Consider the following 20,269-nt stretch of genomic DNA (forward strand, 5'->3'; position numbering starts at 1 on the left):
CACAGTTTGATATTGGTCCACTTAAAGTAAAAAACAAAGAAGCTTAGGACAAAACAAACAACAGCATCCACACATTAACAAAGAAAGCAATAAAACTTTTCTATAGTCACGAGCACAGGCCGGCAAAGTGGCGGGATAATTAGATTTCTTGAGCTCTTGTGCGTAAAACATAACCTTTCACAAAATTGCTTTTTTTTAAGACGCTTACCGCAAGAGGTTTGACAACAAATTAAACATTCCGGCAGGTTGTGGATTGTGATGCAACCCAAACCAAACCCCCAAACTATCAAAAATAACTTTGCAAAGTTTTGTGTGGCATACGAGAGTCTTAATGCAAAAATCCAAGTTTGGAGTCACATTACACTGAGCCTGCCCAACATACCTTTTTATTTTCTTTTTTTTTTTATCTTTTATTTTGTGTGTGTGTGTGTGTGTGTGTGTGTGTGTGTGTGTGTGCTCCATACACGTACCTGTCTCGACACTGAAGATTTCATCGCCCGATTCATTCCTATGAAACCACCTAACACTGCCATCTTGTACTTCGAAATGGTATTGCCCGTTTTTATGGACAGAATGGCCACCAACCGTGTCAAATATCGAGTGATAACCCTTGTTGGTATCCAGCTTGATCCACGCTGCTACGCTTACGGCCTGGCGCGGTCTTTCCTGATGACAGATGCGAAAAATAAAAATCAAGAGAAAGATACACTGTCTCATCGCTAGGGATACCTCATTCACGTGGAGGTGGTAGGCGAGGCAATTGCATTGTCAGAGAATTCTTGGTTGCCTCTTCTCAGGGTAGTACAAAAACCACCAGGCTTGGCGGGAATTTAAATTATCTTCTACGACATTGCTTTCGTTTGTTTTCGAATCGTGAATTATGGATGCGTTTTACGTGAATTTAGAGAGCGTTACTACGCCTTGAATTGCCTAGATCAAACCTTTTCATCACGTGAGCAAGTGTGCCAGTAAAAAGAAGTAAGTGTCCCGTCTCTAAAAGATGCCCCCCCCCCCTCTGCTGACGAATAAGCGTGCCCTCCCTCCCTTCCATTTACAGCTAGTCCATAGATGCACTTTACCTTTAACTGGTTTGCGTTCAGTAGTATTTCGCTGCCACTGTTTAGCCTTGCAGCTTTTCCACACGATCCAAAAGATCTTGTAATCTCTGTCCGCTTGTCCGTGTCAGTAACATCTCCCTTCCAAGACGCGTACGCTGCCCTACCGTTTTGCACATCCTCGAAATTCAAGTACATGAGTAGCCCTTGAGAAACACGTGACCTCCGCAACGCGTCGCCATCAACGCTCGCGTGATCGCTCACGTGATTGTTTGCGTTCAATGCCGGCAAAAATGGCGACCACGGCGGATTCATCCTTGCTCTTTCTTGAGGGAAAAACTCGGGGTTATTAGGTCCCAGTTGAGAATACAAGGGTGCTTTTTTTGGGCTACCACCCGTAAACGGCATCTGAGACTTGAGAAACTGAGGCTGGTAATCATATTGATGTTTATAACCGTAAAATGCACGCTGAACAGCAGGAATATACTTCTTTTTGCTTTGATCGTCGGCTTTGAGCAATCTGCTTCTCTGGGGCTGTCCATTCACGATTTGAAATTTGACTGGCTGTTGAATATTCGTCTGTTCAATCACCGCTCCGTTTTGAAACCTTGTGTTCCAGGCTGGTCGAATCTCCGGACTAGCCATGGCAGAACGATAGGGTAGAGCTACAAATTGAGCTGGCTCTTTGTTTGCAAACTGATTTTTCTTTGTTTCAATATTCCCAGGCGATAAGGGTGCGGAGGGCGGTGTATTGACGTTATAAACACCTTGTCGCCGCCTGTTTAGAGCTATGTATTCCTCCGGATTGGTAGATAAGCCGTATGGATTCATTGACAGAGAAGACGCCCGCCCCCCGAATACCAAAGGGTCGTATTTAGCTTGAGATTTAGCATTATTATTTGTAACAAGAGCCGTGTTGAGGGGATTTCTTCTTAAACCTGGTCGTTTCCAAGCCATACTTCTCGGGTAGCTTCCTCTTGCAAACTCATTCAGAGGAAATATGACTGGATTCGATCGAGGCACCCTTTGCGTCTTAGAATGCCCGCGGAGGGCTCGACGGCGTTTTTTTCGTTTGAGTTTCTTACGGGCCTTGGACGGCTTCTCATCATCATTATCGTCTTCAAGAAGAGACTTGCGTTTAAATCTCAACAAAACTCTCTCACTTCCGTGAAAAAGCGGATATCTCTTGTTGGCCAGAAACGGCGGTTCTTGTTGCAAAGATCTTCGTCTCTTCGTGAAGTGTTTTCCGTTCAATTTACCCTCAACGCCTACAACGGAATTGCGTCTTTGAAGGTTTGCCTTTCTGTGATGATGACGGTAATGTGTACGATGATGATGAAGATGACCACTATGAATTGGCGAAGAATATTTTCTTTTTTTCTTCCTTCTCGATTTAATGTAAGTTTTAATAGTATCACTAGGGTTCTTCCGTTCATAGCGCTGATGCCTTGGAAGCCCTAATTTATTTGATAAAAGTTTCAACTCCTTCTGTGTAATGCCATTTCGACCTCTCTTTGTTTTTCGCGGTTTTGGATGACTACCAGGAGAAGTTAGTGACGTAGTTCGAGGATGTTTGGAATAATTCTTAGGACGCGTTACGTTATTCAAGTGCGTGACATAATCAGAGGAATGCGTGGCGTTTTCAGTCAAGTGTGTTTTCTTGGAATCTTCGTCGGAAGAGGAATGGTGGCGACCGAGATGAAGTCTTTGTCTCTCCAAAGATGAGTGTGTCTTGGAAGTTCGCAATCCATCTTTTCCAGGAATTGTCGAGGTAAAAGCTGATGAGTCTAATGATTGATTGTGAAGTGCACGTGGAGAACCTGTAACCAAGGAAACAGATATGTTAATGAAGATCTCTAACCAAAGGTGCTATGCGTCCTTATAGTTCACCACTAAATTTTCTCCGATTCTTATTGGTTTAAACTGATCACGTGACGCAATAGTGTTCATCCGCGGAGAGACACTATCAGCCCATAGTGCCCGTCCGAGGAAAATACCCGGATGGATAGTACTCGTCCGCGAAAATACTTATGGCAACAAGCGGGCTTACAGAAAATAAACAATTGAATTTATAATGAGAGGGTTTTTTTTGTTTTCTTTTTCAAATTTTACGTTTGACTTTCACGGCTTTCATCTAAAAAAGTTGAAAATAATTCAATATGATTTTTGAACTGGCGCACGGAAGAACATTTAGTGGTGAACAATAAAGACAATATGATAGTTGCCCCTTGGAAATTTGATGTTCTTAAAACTAGCATATTTGCCCGAGAAGGGAAGCAAATATTTGTTTTAAGAACATCAAATTTCCGCAGGGCAACTATCAGCCGATAGTTCCTCGACAGAAACACTCTATTGTTTAAATAGAGAAAAGATTTGAGACTAAACTAAAGATTCCATCAGCTACAGTCCCTATTTCGCAAAAGTCATAACAGAATGAGAAAAGTGACCGCGAGAAAACTGGGGAAAAGAAGAATGAGAAGGTAGCCCGGCGTCCAAATCGCGGCCATTTCCCTATTTTCAGGTGGGGTGGGGAGGGGAAGGCTTGGAGGACAGCCTTCCATTGTTACCAAAATACACCGCAATGCAAACATAAGACTACATTTCTTCACTGGTTTCCAAACAAACGTTGTCGTATATAGCAACGATAGTAGTATCCCTTTCTCTATAAACAAGGCTGCTTCTGTTTTGAAAATCGTGTCAGAAACTTTGTATCCCTTTATTACTGCCAAGCAGGCCGCTGTAAAAAAAATCCCTAAGGAGATTTTAGAGTAAAAAGGTAAATCTTTGTTTATTTTCCACACTTTTCAGAAAGTTCAAACTTTAAAGTGAATAGCGTTGTTATGACTACGATTTCATGAGGCCAGGTCTTACTAGCTAATATAACACAATGAATATTAGGTGCGATCTAAAAAGGCTTTAAAATATTTTAAATGCTACCGTTCCATAAGCAGCTGTCAGTCAACATCACCCTGTAATTGTCACCCGTCCGTGAAAATATAGCTGAGTTGTGTGTCTGCTGTCATTAAAAATACGATCTGATTTGTCATTTGTCAGTAAAGATATTAGCACAGTTTCATGTCTTGTAAAATGTCGATCTTTTTTTTTTTAGTGCGCCAGTTAAAATACTTTGTTGTCATTTAGTTATACGTTCCTCGATCTGTCAATCATTTCACTGAGTAAATATGACCCAGCAGAGAGGTTTGTTGGTTTGAATATTTCTCATGCATATTTCTCGTAAAAATAAAAACCACGCCTTGCTTTAAAAAAAGACAAGTTGACTACATTGACATTTCAGGTCACAATGTTTGCGAGGATCCCGCCTCTCAGACCAGGATATTGTATTTGTCAGGTAATTAATGTACCGCTCTTGTTTTTTCTCAAGACAAAAAAAAAAACATAATATTAGCAACTAAAATGATAATCATCCAAACGACGTTTGCGTCATTTCATTTATTACTTAATCACATTTTGATGGTTTGTTTGTTTGGTTGGTTGGTTGTTTGTTTGCTTTTTAAGTGATTAGTGCACACACGATTAGAACTTCTTGCTTAGCGAAAAAGCTCGCCAGTTCTCTCTAAATCTCTCGTAAAAGAGCAAAGGAACCTATCTTTGTTTTTTACTCAGATTTTCAGTCCAGCAACCGTCCTTTTTCCAAAGAATGAGCGTGGACCAATTTGTACGACAGAAAAAATAGACCATCACTGAAAAAAAATTACTAAGTACAAATTCATTTTTTCGAAATAGATATTGCAACTAACTTGTCTGCGGTACCATCTGAATCAATCATTGTTAATTGTTCATGTTACTACATATTTCGAAGCACCAAATCTCAATGATGACCTTATATAACATCTCCATCACATTAAAGTATATCTGACGGGAAGAAAAAACACTTAGTACCTAGTAGGGCGTTTACTCTTTCGTTTTCTTCTATTTTCCAACTTTTTTCTTGGCCACCGACGCAAAATCAAATTTGAACAGACACGTTTGCGCTAAACTACAGAAACAATAGAAAGCGACCTTTTGCTAGGGAAGGGTTTGTTTTTCGTTGAAGTATTAAATATTGGACTGACACATGTGATCACCTTTCTACTAGCTTTGACACCTGAACAAATTTCAAGTCATGTTTGGACAATCCAATTAACCCTGGAGCAACAAAACAAACACATACCTCAACTTATGAGCGAGTAAAAACCTCAGGACCTGTCGGGTTTTCAAAAGTGCTCATGCTCGAGTGGTCTCGATTTTTTATGGAAGCTGAGCAATATCACCTAGATTAAGCAGTTGCCAGAGTTCAACTTTTACAATCTTTGTCACTTTAAAAGTTTTTAAAGACATAAATTAAAGCGAAGTTACAATGTTCAGATCGCAAACAAAGAGAGAAAAAAAACATTATCACTAGAAGAAAATAAAAATAAAAAACACTCAACGATCACAAAGGTACGCCCGAGGGAATAAATTTGTAATAATTAAATAGCTTCCCCTCGCAAGACACTGCAAGAAATGTTAACTTTATTTGTAAACTAGTTTTACTTTTGACGCTAAATACATGAATCTGCTTTTAACGTAATGGGGCGTTTTCTCTTTAAATTTAAAAAAAAGAACTTATCCTCTCAGATTCAATGAACAAGAACAAGGGCTACGGTGAACCTGACGTAGCAGGTAGCTCAGGCCAATGTTTATGAAAACACAGCTAGAAGGTTAATCTCACAAGTACCAGTTGAATCATCGCTGTATACCAGCTTTCTAAATCGACAAACTGTTTTTTTTTTTCCTTTCAAACAACAAAGCAAACGAATTTCTTTAATTAGTATCTGTTTCTTGTCACATTTCTGTTTTGAACACGCAGTTTAAAAAACTAACAGTAAATTATTTACACTCACCTGTTTTGGAGGCGTGATCCGTAAAACCTTTCGCTTTCTTGACTTTAAGGCAAAGACAAACGAAGAGAAAATTTACATTAGCAATTGAAAGACAACCATTTCCTTTCTAATTCTAAAAATTTACGCCGTGGAAAGGTGCTTTCCGTCTATTAAACAAAGATGACAGCCAGTTGTTGTTATGCGGCACCAAAACACATGTACGTAACGGCGACAAACGTTAGAATCAAGTAAAGTCAGGATAAGTGAAATGAAAAATTCGCTTCCTTTAACCAAAAATCTTTCAGGCTTGGCCTTAGATGGTTTCCGCTTCTCGCTAAACAAGTAATGTCGAATAAAAAAGCGATATAGACTAAAATAATTAATCAACTCAAGAGGTTGTTAGCACAAGTGGCCACGAACTGTGTTCCACTTTCTAAGAACCAAACAAACACTAATTAAGTTAACTACAATGATATTAAACGAGTATTCACTGCGCTATCTCGTTTGGTAAAATTCTCCCCCTTTAAGAGAGCTTGGAGCAATTCAACTAATTACGCGCCAAACGTTTTAAGGGGTGAATTTTACCAACGACTGTGATCAGTTTACGATGAGTACTTGAGTTTCCACCAGAAAGAGATTAATATAAACACAAGCAAAAGCATTTAGCACCGATACCTTGGAGCAAGCAGATGGCCGATACGAATAACCAGATGCGCTTAAAACGCGAACTTCTAGCACTGGGAACATTTCCAAATATTCCTTCCCTTATGTACATTGAAAATCAACCATTCGACAAGTCGTTACTCCCCAAATTAACATGGATGCAAGTTTTTTTATCCTCTTCGCGACTAAAGCGTTAGCAAAGATGTGTCGCCATAATAGAGATCGCTCAATCCCCGCACAAACATTCCAAATCCAACGAGATTCGCATTCCGATACAAATTGAAAATCGCTGCCAAGAAAAAAACCCTGAAAGAAAATTCGAATATAAAAAATATAGAGTTTCAAGTGACGCGCGAACCGACAACTACTGGAACCCATCTAGGAAATCCTGGTCATGGATCACCATGACATCACAAGGCGAGAATTCCGGCAGTTTCAAACAATTACGTCATGGTGGCGAAATCCTCGCGCTTGTCGGCACTGAAACGAAAAACATTCACACTCGTTTGATTTCAAAGCAACATTCAAGGCAAACAGTGAGTTGAACAAAAGGCGTTTTTTCCGTCGGTGAACGCTCCGCGAAATGCAAAGGAACTCGTCGCGTGGGTTGAACGCGAACACGGCAATCCCAGACGTGGGCGGAAGCGAAAGTTGATAAAGTCACGGTAGACGGAGAAAGGGACATTTACGACCACTGAACCGTTTGAAAAACGGATTTCCGAACAATATAACAGGTGGAATGCTCATTGAATCCGCTCGAGTGGGCTGCATACGAAACATTCCCCGATTTACCTGCAAGAAACTATACCTTGTTTTACATTTTATCGGTCTGTTCGTCAAGGATATGTAAGGCCTAAAGATCTGACGGCGAAACGCCAGAAAAATGGGGCGGGTAGTTTTATTACATACTCGTCAGGAGAGGCCTTAACGACCGCTCTCATAGAAAGAACAAGCAGTTACAATCGCTATTCATCTTGTTCTTACGCAATGTTAAACACTGTCACACCCCCGTGTATGCAAGCGCCAATCAAAACTGACAAGCGTGTGTTGAAGGTGCTGAGAGCGTCTCCGTCAATTAAGTAATGCCCTTGAAATGGATGACACAATATTATCATGACATGGTCGTAAAGCGCCTTGCCATTGACACCGTTCAATTTGTACTCGGCTATAACCTCATTGACATCATAGTTTCTCCAGGACAACTCCGGGTCAAGGGTGAAGCATTCCTTAGAGATTCCCAAATATGGTCGTCGATCGGAAATAGCATAATTTAATTCTCCTTGACCTACTGTTGGCTTTAAATGCGAAGACTGAGTTCGTTCGCTTTATTTGATGCAAAGAGTAAATATTCCTACACTAGAAAAATCCTGACCAAACCGTAGAGGACCGTTTCTTCTCTATTCAATTCGAAATTCGCCCCTAATCCTTTGGCTTTCAAATTAAAACCACCTATCTTTGTGCGCTCTCGATCGACGTTTCTCAGTTGTATCGCTTTGATCGGTTAACAGTTAAATTGTGTTTAACTCATGGTAAAAATGGAAATGAATTTCTCCTAGATAAAATATAGCACCGTGTACAATTTATCGAAAACGCAGTGAGATATCACACCGATAAGTACCACTTGATTACAGTAATCCGCTTAAGATTGACGAATTTTGTTTCAATATTAATAACGACAGAGGCAAAAGGAGAATAGTTAAATAAAAGAATAAGATACACATGAGTTAAAATTCAAAGATTGTCTTGCAATGAATTGTACCACGGTTTTTAATTTGAAACACACTCGTCAGGAAATTGTGTCCGAGCTAGGCCGAGACAATGCTTCTGTCATGGGCAGACGAACCCAATGTCTGAACAGTGTTCTTCATGTAAGACGTCACGTCAAGTCGACAAATTTTAGTTGCTTTTCTTGAAAAAAAAAAAAAAATGAAGCTAATTTCAAGTCAGAAGCAACAAGCAATCAGAAAACGAAAGAAATTCGATCGTCTGAATCTAATGAGCGAAAATTATGAAATTCATGAAAATAAGTCTAAAATAAATTCAACCATTGTGAAACTATTGTCAAGTACCAGTCAGATCATTGTTTGAAGCGAAACACACATAAACAAATTTCAAGCGTCTTTAGAAAACGGGAATGTGAACAATTTTGGTTCAATCCTCCCAGCTTCCGCATCACCAGGGGACGGGTATCTGAAAAGCTAATTTTCAATTGTTTTTGGAGGATCGGACGTTATAGGGATGGAGAAGAGAGTTCACTCTGATTTATACATAAGTGAAACGGGCGTCACTCAATTAACTCAACATGTAGGATCGGGGCCAGTGTGACAAATTTCATCTTAACGGTATAATGAGCAAATTCATTACAAAGGTTGTTAACCAAAATTATCATATAGCTTTGTTGCTTAAAATTCGCCGTAATAGACATCATGGTGGTTGTGTTCATCATCTTAGACTGGATATTTGTTTTGTTGAATACACTGAGCTACCATGATTCCCTAAGGACCGTTTCGTAGAAGGAATTGGCCATTGAAGATCGACGACTTTAAAAACACTTAGCAGTTTTAGATGCATTTCCAATACTTTTATGAGACCCAAATATAAAAATTCACCAGATGAACCAATTCTGCTCACGCCCTGGGCGGTTTGGAAACACGCAGTTAATTTTGCTCCTTATCCTGTTTAGTCCTGGTTCAACTGGATCAACTCTTTCTTCTTTTGCCAAGACTTTGCATAACACCATCAAAATGGTGGTAATTTAAAAATCCTGAAATTTGTTTTCTTTTCTCAGAGGCTACTGTAGGGTCGTCATAAACAGCTAACGGCATTACGTTGAAGGCAGTTTCCGGAGCAATTTTTATTTCCAGCATCTTTTTCTTTAACATAAAAAGTATTCCTAGTAGGTAGTAATGGTAACAAGACTGAGTGGAGTCCAATTTGGTCTGTAATCACACGAGTGATAACCAAAATCGGACGAGCGCGAAGCGGGAGTTCGATTTGTTAATCACGAGTGTGATTACAGACTGAATTGGACGACACGATGTCCTGTTACCAATTAATCATAACAATTACAATTTCCCAAAAAGCAAAAGTTCATTTGAAAAAGAACGTTTAATAGTCATTTTTAAATATCATAATTAAAAATATGGAGAATAGCTTGCAAAATGGCTGTTAAGTTTCTTTCAAAACAGTCACCAGAGACTAAACCTCCACAATTTTACAAAGTCAGTCTCTTGAACTAGTTACTATAGTGATTGCAATCAATGTTGTGATTGGTGGATTTAGTGAAGAGGACTTAAAATGATTGGCTCATGTAACTGTCCGATTACACGTGTCCCATTACACTGTCCGATTACAGCTTTGCAGATTAATTAGAGCAAAATACAGCAGTTTATGCACCAATCACATTTGAGGAAATTGTAATTGTTATGATTACAGTAAAACCATGCGTGTAAGAACCTAGTTTTTGAAGTCTGGCAAAATAGGTTCTTGTATTTTGGGGTAGTTATTGGCAATTAGGCTAATTGGTTCTTAATCTGATTAGGTTCTGAATTAATTTTCTCTGAAGGAGAGATAGTTGTTGATTACCAGAAAAATAAATAAGCATGGGTTTGGACCTTAAATAGACAGCATTTATTCACAACTGTATTATGATACGCCTGGCACAACTGGTGAGAGTTTGTATATGTAGTGTTGTCTCTATAAAAAGAGTTCATAATTTAAGTGAAACTCACATATAAGAACCTGCTTGATCTTATTTGGCTAAACAAGTTCTTCTTGTATGTCTGGGCACCAAAACGGAAAATTTCAGCCAGCAAGTTCTTAATTCACTAGGTTCTTACACGCTGGTTTTTAAAGTGGAACATGAAGTTTACTGTAAGCTTTTGCCTTTTCGGAAAGGATTTCCTGTTGAGAAAATCTGTTGATTGGAGGAAAAACTATAGAGAAATACTATTTCTGCAAGATAAGGATGATTGCTCTGAAAACGTTGGCCTGGCTAGCGAACGACAACCGTGAAAATGTCGTCTGCGAGAGTCACTGGTTTCAGTTATCCGTAATAATAATAATAATAATAATAATAATAGTAATAATAATAATAATAATAATTTTTTATTATTTAAAAAAAGAGGAGTGTTTATTGTGACAAAAACTAGAGCTAAACTTTACAAAATATAATAATAATAATAATAATAATTTATTTCTAGCGCATTACATTAAAAAATCTCAATACTCTTACAGAATAAAAATGAGAAAAACGATAACGAAACCAATATAAGGAAAATATATTAATTTACAATGGATGATCAAATACTAAAATTCATTAAATACTAAAATTCATCATAAGATACTAAAATTCATTATAGAAATACTAAAGATCATTATCCGTAGAGAAAAGATGGCGACTGGGCCCATGACCCATAATTCTTAGCGCACGAAAAACTTAGCAACGCTCATAAAAAAGTTAATAAATCAGTAATAAAATCTTATTAATAAAATCTTCATGATCAAGCCTAGTCTTAAGAACAATGAAAAATATTGCAAAAATACGTGTATAGCTTTCCTTGTGCCGTAATGGGTTGTGTTAAGTTAGCAAGGTTTTGTGGTAAAATATAGAGCCACATATACAAGAACCATTTTTGCTCGTGTCCTTTCACCAGCCATTCCACAACAATAAACGCGCCTTCTATACCTGTGAGAATAGTTGGACTACTTATTCATACATTGGCTTTGACTCAAATCAGACGAGTATGTGGCATTCCGTCAAGCATGCGCACTAGAAACGCAGCAGAAATTACAATGGCTTCTACGAATTTTAACGATTCGCATTCAAGGCGAACAAAACTTAGTCTCCTCCGCAGCCGTTGTTAGGGTCGTCACGCAACGCTTCTCCCCCACTAACGGCTGCTTAAATCCGAACCCCATTTGTTTCCCTTTGTTTAGAGTTCACGTGAAAATTACACAATGCTCCAATCACACGTTGCCTATTGTTAGCTCTGAAACCAATCACGTATCAGTAGTTTGTCAATGACGTCAGTTTCCCGCGTAAATTCATCGCCTCCTTCGCGAGATGTTGCGAGACATCCCAGAGATTTCCTATGGATCTCACTCCGAAGAAAATAGTCGAAAGTAGCTCTAGGTGCTTCATTTGTTCGTCGGCTTCCCTCAAGAATAACAAAATCTTTATTTTCGGTAAGAGTTCACTCGACATTGCTGAAGTCATCCGATCCTCGCTATCGATGGAGCATGGAGTGAGTCGTTACTCAGAAAACAGCGAACTGTTCGTCTGTAGAGACAAATGCTACCAGCGTTTGATAAAATGTAATCGGGTATCGGATAAGTTGAAGGAGCTAAAGAAAGAAATCGAAGAAGTCTTCAAGGCAAGAGAAAATCTCAGGGTAAATCGCCTACTACATCCAGATGAGAATGCCGACAGAGGTGCCAAAACAGTACATCAACTTCATCACCTCGAGGAAAAGCATCCAAATCGCTGCGATTTGCCGATACCACTTGTACTTCTTCTGCCTTCCACGAAGATTCGGATGCGTTGGGGACACCAATTTCTGCTGACAGAACGCCGCTGGGTTCCTGCTTATCACCGATTCAAAGTCATCCCTTTGGTCCGGTCTTACGGGCTTTTCCAAATGCACAACTGAAAGGAAGTTCTCCCCTTCCAATGTTGACATCGACGCCGATTTCTGGCCATGGCTCTCGTGATACAAGTCAAGTCAAAGTGTCCTTTGAGTATCCGAGTAAAAATGTGAACAAAACTTTATCATCGACTCATCAGTTCGTTGGAAAGGCCTCGGCTCATGGCGTTCCATAGCAAATCGCGGGAGCAATAATAAATTGTTAACCACTACGACAACACAAGTGGAAGAGCTTGATAAATAAGAGATTTGTCGCCAAAGCCGGTAGCCAGGTTCACAAAAACATCTTTCCTATTTAAAACTATTTTGTCAATTGCCAGCTTCTGATGATAATTTAAAGTGGGGATTTTGAACTTGGAAGACACCAAAATAAAGGCTTCTTCGAGCGACGCCATGTTGGTTTCACTATCAGTAGCCGATAGAACACGAGTTGTGATTGGACAATTTAGTCTTGGCGCGACCGCCTCAGGAATATGTGAGGGATATTGTGATTGGCTAATCCGCGGAAATAAATGAGGTTCAGGTTTAAGAAGCTGTTAGTGGGGGAGAAGCGTTGCGTGACGACCCTAATAACGGCTGCGGGGGGACACTAAACAAAACTAGTCGCGCCTTGAAATACGTCCTGCACGATCGAAATCATACAAATAAATTGAAAAATTGTACCTCAGTGACAGGCAGGAAATAAAAAATTGTTCTCCATATGCACTTTAATCCAAAAGTCTCGTGAAAATCGCAATCTTAATTATGGCAGTGTTTATTGGTACACGGTAGTCGAAAAACTTACTATCAATGGTAACAGCACGGAAAATAAAAGTTTTATACTTAAACTCCATCTGTCGACTTTTCTCCTGGAAAAAATATCATCGCAAGTCAACGCAAGTGCACGCAAGGCCTGACCAAACGGGCTCGCAAGTATATAGACCCAAGTTTTCAACTTGCATGTGCTGTACTAGCGAGTCCGTTTAGCCAGTTTGTTGGCTCTGTTGCTGTTGTGCTGTTGTTGTTTTGGTTTTGCTGTTTGCTTTTTGTTTGCTTTTTCCTGTGGAACATGTCGTTGTCGCTTTTTGAGTATTGTCAATATCTTTTGTTATTCTTTACGTGGCAAATAAATGATAATGATAATGATGATGATGTTGATGATGGTGTGCACGGACAACTACGTCAATGAAACAGACCGGCACTAATTCATGAACTTGACACGCGAAAGCATGACGGGCGTGGCTTATTCTTCTAGAACGTTTTTCATACACGTGCTAAATCGCACAGGCGAAAAGGTATCGTTGTCTATATCGTCGGATCAGAATGGTGTTTACATCAAATGTCTCGCATGAAACACTCGAACCGATAACAAAGAAATATATTAGAATTTCACATTTTTGAGTATAAAAATCGTATCATTTATTAGTCCAAACTCAAACTTTATTAACTTCAGGCGAAAAGTCATAATCCCATTTCTACAATACAGGAGAATTTAAATTTTAAAATTCGCCTCAAAACCTCTCCAGACTCCTCATTCATATTAATTTTCTTCTTCAGCCCTCGGTGACTTAGCTCCGCGAAGCAGGTTGCCAATATCAACAAAGCTTTCTTGGAACAATGAGAAGTACAGTAAGCCTCTAGCTTCCTTTAAAACGTTGATAAATTCAGTTACCGGGAGATCAGTCAATTTGATTTGTCTATTACTAATGTTCATCAATTTACGTGACTTGAATCACGATGGCGCACTCACTATTAATTACTGTTCAGCATTTTTCAACATATTACTTTCTAATAAATAAACTTTCTTTTAATATTTGAAATTTTGCAAATTATCTATCGACGAAAGATCGCGCAAGATTCACAATCCATTCAAAACCGCGTAGAAACCGCAGAGCGAGAGCATGCACAAATTATGAAACGTAAACAGTGCGTGTGTGTTTTTCCATCGCGGAACGACATTGACCTTTCTATTAAAAGATCAACATACTACGATTATCAGTTGAGTAAGGCGGGACGAAAGTTTGGTCACGAAGTTTTAACGTAAAATCGTGTTGTTGTCACGGGCAACTTACCTCGTTTCCGTTGGTAACAATATCAACAGCCGTTGGTCGCTTGTCGCGTCGCCTACAATTTCGCGCGCTTTGCTGTCAATTGACGTCAAAGGCCGACAAGTTGCCAATGGATACGGAGCCAGTTGCTCGTGACAACAACACGATTTTTACGTTAAAACTTGGTGACCAAACTTTCGTCCGCCTTACTCAACTGATAATCGTAGTAACACGCATGCAAGTTGTCACGAAACAATAAAACAAATCGAGTATATAATCCGATTGAAATAGTGTTCAGTAGGTCATAAATTCATCGAGAAGAAGAGAATCGTAGACGAGAACCGTCCTGTTTGTAAAGGTGAACGTGTTCTTCCTGAAATTTCAAAATTAGTACTCGATATGATTTTAGTATCGTGGAAAATGCGAAATTTATCTTTGTCTTGTGATGTGGTGGGCCCGTAGGCTCGTCTGCAGACTTGACCTTTACTTTTTATGATGTGAAGTAACTATACCAAGATGGCGAAATTTCAGAAGCTATGGTATGAGTCTCCACAATCCAGTATATGAAAGTACATGTACGGCATTTTATCAGTAGAAATGAATTATGCATGTGGTAGATTAGGAGTAACTGCAGAATATCCTGCCACCAGCATCATTTTTTTTTCTTAACGATGATGATATGCATCGCTTCTGCGATAAGACTACTTCGAGATGAAGTGCTAGCATATAATTTATACAAACTCGAAACGACTCACCGCCATTTTGGATTAACTCTGAGCCGTTGCTTCATGCTTGAAGTTGAAGGTTTGTTTGTTAAGGTTCGGTTCTTCTTATCGCGCTTTCCTCAACTGAGGAATTTAACTTCCAATGACTCCTTCCAATACACTTAAAGAGTTCACTGAGTTTAATGAAATGAGGTTTTGGTTGTACCTCATTGACAAAGCCACTAGGCTCCTTCAATCAGTTTATACATGTACTTCTGTCGTCGTGACCTTGGTCACGTTATTTTTCGTCGTTGCGTGACGGTCTGATGATTACTTATCATTATATTTCGTCCTGTAGAAAAAGACGTACAGACAAAAAAAACCTTTCTCGAGTTTCAATGCTAACAAACAAATAATTTTGTCAGCCATCACTAAATTTGTTTTTCTTATCAGCTAATTTCTTTATGCAAGTCCCATTTTCTTTCTAAACTAAAGCTGACATCAGAAAGCCGCGAAATTTGGAGCATTTCCCTTCCGCCGTTCTCTCCCCACAACTCGCCTCAAATTTTATAACGAGGAATTTTTCCCTGCAGTGGTTAGATTTTTTTTTTCGCCCTACTCTCCGTATCTCCTTTCATTCTTTTTAGCAACGAATAAAATGGGAGACGGAGTGGATCCGAAGCCAACAAGTGCTCCTGGTGGGGTTATGGGCCGTTTCAAGAACATGCTCAATAAAGCGAAAGACGCAACAAAAAATAACATGAACATGGGATTTATGGGCTTGTTAAAGGACAATCAGATCACGTTAAAGAACCTTCTCGTGTCCGGTGTTACCGTGGGTTTACAGGTACTTTTGAGTAAGGAGGTGTTCGACTGTCCCTTGAACCACCACAAAGCCTATGGAACTGCGTTTCTGGTGGCTCCAGTTTTTATAGTTTTCTTCGTCAATCTAGTGGTCCTTGGTGAACTTTCCATACTTACAGACAGAGTCTGCATGGGAAAGTATTACCGGTGGTGTGACTGTGGTGCTCGTGTCTTACCAGCCATTCTCAAGGCTTGTTTTGGACCGTTCTTTTGGATGATCGCTTCTTTTGGTGACACTACGTACTACGTCTGCAGGGAGGTTGGACAGGCCATCGAGAAAAGAAACCTGACTAACGAGACAGAGATCAAAATATTACAAGAGAAATTTGCAGAGGCCAAAAGTCATTCCCATGTGTTGGCTTGGGTGTTATTCTCCATTTTGGTCTTTGTAACAGCCACCGTAATCATTTCGGGGAGATGTGCGCTCAAAGATAATCACCTTTCAGAAGGTTAGGCATTAGTTTGCCAGATAACGCTTTGCAGCCCTTTATCATTAGGTATCTTGCGATGAAAAATGCGCTGGGGCTCTGAATCCACTTTGCATTATACAGTATATGATTTTTTTTGTTATTTTTTTTATTGTTATTATTATTTGAAATGATCTGCTGGCCAGAAATGCGTCAACAAGAAAGTAGCCTTGGGTGAGGGTGGGGGGAGGGGGGTTAGGGGAGGGAGCAAAGTACTTACGCTGATCTCAAATTTTCGTACCATAGGCCGTATCTTTCAAGCTATAGTGGGCAAACTTAGGGACATTTCCTCACATTAATCATGGAATATTTTGGTGTTGATTGTTTGGTCATCTGACTTCACGTTTCTATGGCAGCCATAGACCCACCCAAATTTGCTGTTTTGTATAGCCAGGAGCCCGTGGGCTCCTGGTATAGCTTAAATAAGAAATTTTTGGAGATTTAACTCCAAATTCTTTAACAATATATTTTTCATGTTTTTTTGTTTGTTTGTTTGTTTTTTACATCAATTTTGGAGTTGTTGTTGTGATATTTTTGAAAAGATGGTGAATCCTAGATGGCCGGCATTTTGAAATATAACGTCATTTAGTCCTGGTATGATGTCATGATTGATACGTCATTGTCGCTTAAGTAACTAAGTTTGGATGCTTTACATGTCATGTAAGTTTGATCACGACTAAGTCAATACTTACGTTTGGGGAGGGGGAGGGGTGGGCACAAAAACCCCCAACCCCAACCCCAACCCCAACCTTAACTCTCAGGCTGACGAACGGAATAAAAAACGGGATTAAGATTTTTGCGAAGTTATCATCCACAGATTGCCTCCTTTATAGATGCGTTGCATCGAACGAATCCTTATTTTCCCTCAGAATTGCGCAGAACAAACTTAACCTTTTGATTATCGAAGATATTAGTTCCGCAGGATACGTCCTTGGTACGTTTGAATCCTCTGGCGTGTGATAAGATTACAAGGACGGAAAGGTCTGATATACACCCAGCCATTGCGCTTTAGTTTTTAAACGTGTTTCTCTCTCTGTATATCTAGATCGCTTCAGTCTTGAGAGACGTGAGGCTGTTGCTGCGATGATTGCCTTTCACGAACGTACCAGACATCTCGACAAGGAGAAGAACGATAAAAAGCGACAAAAAGAGGCTATCACGAGCGACGCCGATCCCGAAACTATCACCAGAGAACCTGAAAGCAACGAGGATAACGACAAGACGACAGAGGAGGCAGCAGAGAGTGAAACATTCCGCCTTTTGGGGAAGTACAGAGAAATCACGCTTTACCCTGACGGCGCCCCTGAAGAATTTGCCCAAAAAAGAGTGGAACAATTGTTTGAGAATTGGTCCAAAGAGGACGACTGGCATTACCTTAAAGTGTATGAAGAATTTGCTGGAATGTATCCCAGAGTCACGTGTGGGAAGCCATGGGTGCCATGGGTGTCTGATTCCTTGCTCAAGACCAAGAATGTGTTAACAAAAAGTGTCTCGCCATCTGATTAAGTGTTTAAATTGCACTAGACAGTGAAACAACACCATCATATCACGGCAATTTTTGATCCCGTGAACTTTTGGTCAAAACGATGCCTAAATTATCACTGAGTATCTTCAGTTGTACACAGTTAAGTAAATAGTTAAAGGGAGATAAATTCCTCTAAAAGAACAAAGATGGCGACTGCTACATTTCCCCATAATTCGTAGCGCCCAAAAACGTACGCAGAGGTACTAAAATCTCCTAACTTGCACAATGTCGTTAGTACAGAGGAAAATAATGCAAAAACATGGCTTTCCTTGTGCCTGATGGGCTGCGATGGGTTTGCCAAGTATTGTGGTAAAATGTACAGCTGCCATCTCTTTTTCTCATGGAGGACATAGTTAGTTTTCAGTGATTTTCACCAGACGGAACAATACAATTTGAAAACGAGTGCCGATTTTTTTTCAAATTGACATCGTCACCTTGTGTGCGTATAACCTGTTTCAACATATCTTTTGTATTATAGCTTAAGTGCACATTTCTACCAACTTTTAACGAAACTAAAACTATTATATTCCATTTAGGTTTCCATCGCTGTAAACATGTACATTAGGTTTTGACTTAAAAAGTCGCGCCATTGATGCTTGTGTTATTGCCCCTTTAACTGGGCCTAATATTGTAGTTTAAATATCAAAATCAAACTTTTTCTGTCTGCTTTTACCATTTTGTGCAGTTCCCATCGGCTGGTATTGGGCCTACGGCAGAGCCTGTGTAGGGTAAGACTAAAGTTTTCTACATTTATGTAACGGATGTATCAACTTATTTTTAGGATAACCCAGTAAAAAGATTTAACACAGTAGGTTGGTTTCAAACTTGTCGTCCCGTCTCGAGGATGGCAACTGTTATATATTGAGAACATTAATTGGGCACAACAAGTCAGTGTTATACGACGAGCTGCTCACTACGACTGGCATGAAATCCTTATATTGTAGGCACTTAAATCAGGCGCTAGTACTTCTTTTTAAATGCTTAAGTGGTCTGGGACCTACTTATCTTGCAAACCTTTATAAATATAGGCATACACCCTACGGTCTAAGAGGAGAGAGGTCGACTTTGGAATTACCTAATTTCAATCCTAAATTCAAAAGGAACTCTTTCTCTTATTTATTAACTAAGTTATGGAACAGTTTGCCCTCTTAGGTACGTCTTTTAAGTGATGTAAATGACTTCATAAGTAAATTGCAAGATTGTAGCTTTTTAGAATGTGTCTTACAGCTTCTCTGTTACGTTTTTAGCTATCTTATAGTCATTTACCCTTTTTTTTTTCTATTTTTGTGGGGCTTATATCTATTAAGTTGTTTTAAAATAGAATAACATTGTTACCTAGAATAGAATAATATTATTAGCTGTAATTACTATAGTTTTTATTTATACAGGTTCGTATTTTGAACGAGTTCTTAGCTCCGCGACGAAACGTGTTAAAATAAACGATTAATTGATTGATTGATTGATTGATTGATTGATGAACACCTATTACAGCCAACCTTCCCGTCGTGCACTGCGCGTATGTCGCATTGATTTTATTGGCTACTGTATTTTCCATGGCAAGGTATACAATAATTATGCAACGCTTTTTAGCGCTTAGAGAAACCATGATTGCCTAGTCTGCGTGCAGACGGTTACAATTTCCTACGGTGGCCCGCAAGGGCCACCGCACATACAAACTTTATATTCCTCATACAAACTTTATTTAGCTCTTATTAACCGAGCAGGAGGTCTGTATGGGAGAATCTTGACCGAGGTCGTGAGTACAGACCGAACGCAGTGAGGTCTGTACACACGACCGAGGTCAAGATTCTCCCATACAGACCGACTGAGCTCGGGTAATAAGATGTTTATTATATATGCAAACAAGAAACAAATAATTCGTTTAATGTAACTGGTTTGTACTAGCTGACATTTTGCTTGTGAACGGCAATGAGTTGAATTGTAATCTGCCAAAGTTTGCTTGCCCTCTTTACTTTTTTTTCCATCAGGCTTGGTTCCGAGTTAAACCATTTATTCGAATTTTAACTGAACATCAATTTCCACGACGAATTTGCGATCCTAAACTAGTGAAAACATTTCCTCGTGGTGGCAAAAGAAAAACATCCACTAAGCGTAGTCACATGACCCAAGCATTTGCACTTTAAATACGCTATAATAAAGTGTCCTTCACATCATACTCCCCCTTCTCGATGGGCCAGTAGCTCATCGACCTATCAATAGGAGTTTCGTGTGTTTCTAGCTTAAAGTTCACTATAGTTCTAGTTCTCTTAAAGTTTGCTGTTGTCCTATTCTTCTGCGTCATCTTCTGAAAGGAGTTCTGATGGGCAAATTCTGGTGATCGGTCTTGATAATTCCTTGCGGCCAACTCTGACTTTGACAGCTCTCACGTGCTTGTCCTTTCCTGGAAAGACCGCTAGGACTCTACCGAGCGGCCACTGCCCACGCGGTGTGTCCGGT

General features: G+C 39.6%; 2 protein-coding genes across 4 annotated transcripts in view; one reads left to right on the forward strand and one right to left on the reverse strand.

Annotated features, from left to right (window-relative positions):
* LOC145491764 (uncharacterized) overlaps nucleotides 1-15,198 on the reverse strand; it is a 36,983-nt gene extending 21,785 nt beyond the window's left edge. For 2 of the 3 annotated variants that reach the window (XM_081471018.1, XM_081471015.1), the window contains exons 1-4: nucleotides 6,593-10,628; nucleotides 5,939-5,980; nucleotides 1,080-2,875; nucleotides 471-666 (exon numbers count right to left, since the gene is read on the reverse strand). In XM_081471018.1, the coding sequence (XP_081327144.1) occupies nucleotides 471-666; nucleotides 1,080-2,875; nucleotides 5,939-5,980; nucleotides 6,593-6,692 (2,134 nt within the window). In that variant the 5' untranslated portion in view covers nucleotides 6,693-10,628. Of the gene's footprint in view, nucleotides 1-470; nucleotides 667-1,079; nucleotides 2,876-5,938; nucleotides 5,981-6,592; nucleotides 10,629-15,007 lie in introns of those variants that run through there. The other variant, XM_081471017.1, reaches the window with a different exon arrangement.
* LOC145491775 (uncharacterized) lies at nucleotides 13,654-19,267 on the forward strand. Its single transcript, XM_081471034.1, has 4 exons — nucleotides 13,654-14,791; nucleotides 15,604-16,269; nucleotides 17,333-17,795; nucleotides 18,611-19,267. The coding sequence occupies exons 2-3, from the start codon at nucleotides 15,615-15,617 to the stop codon at nucleotides 17,791-17,793; spliced, it is 1,116 nt and encodes a 371-aa protein (XP_081327160.1). The 5' UTR covers nucleotides 13,654-14,791; nucleotides 15,604-15,614; the 3' UTR covers nucleotides 17,794-17,795; nucleotides 18,611-19,267.
* Nucleotides 19,268-20,269: the final 1,002 nt, after the last annotated feature.

The sequence above is a fragment of the Orbicella franksi genome, chromosome 7, assembly GCF_964199315.1.
Source record: "Orbicella franksi chromosome 7, jaOrbFran1.1, whole genome shotgun sequence".
In the NCBI taxonomy this organism is placed as follows: domain Eukaryota; kingdom Metazoa; phylum Cnidaria; class Anthozoa; order Scleractinia; family Merulinidae; genus Orbicella; species Orbicella franksi.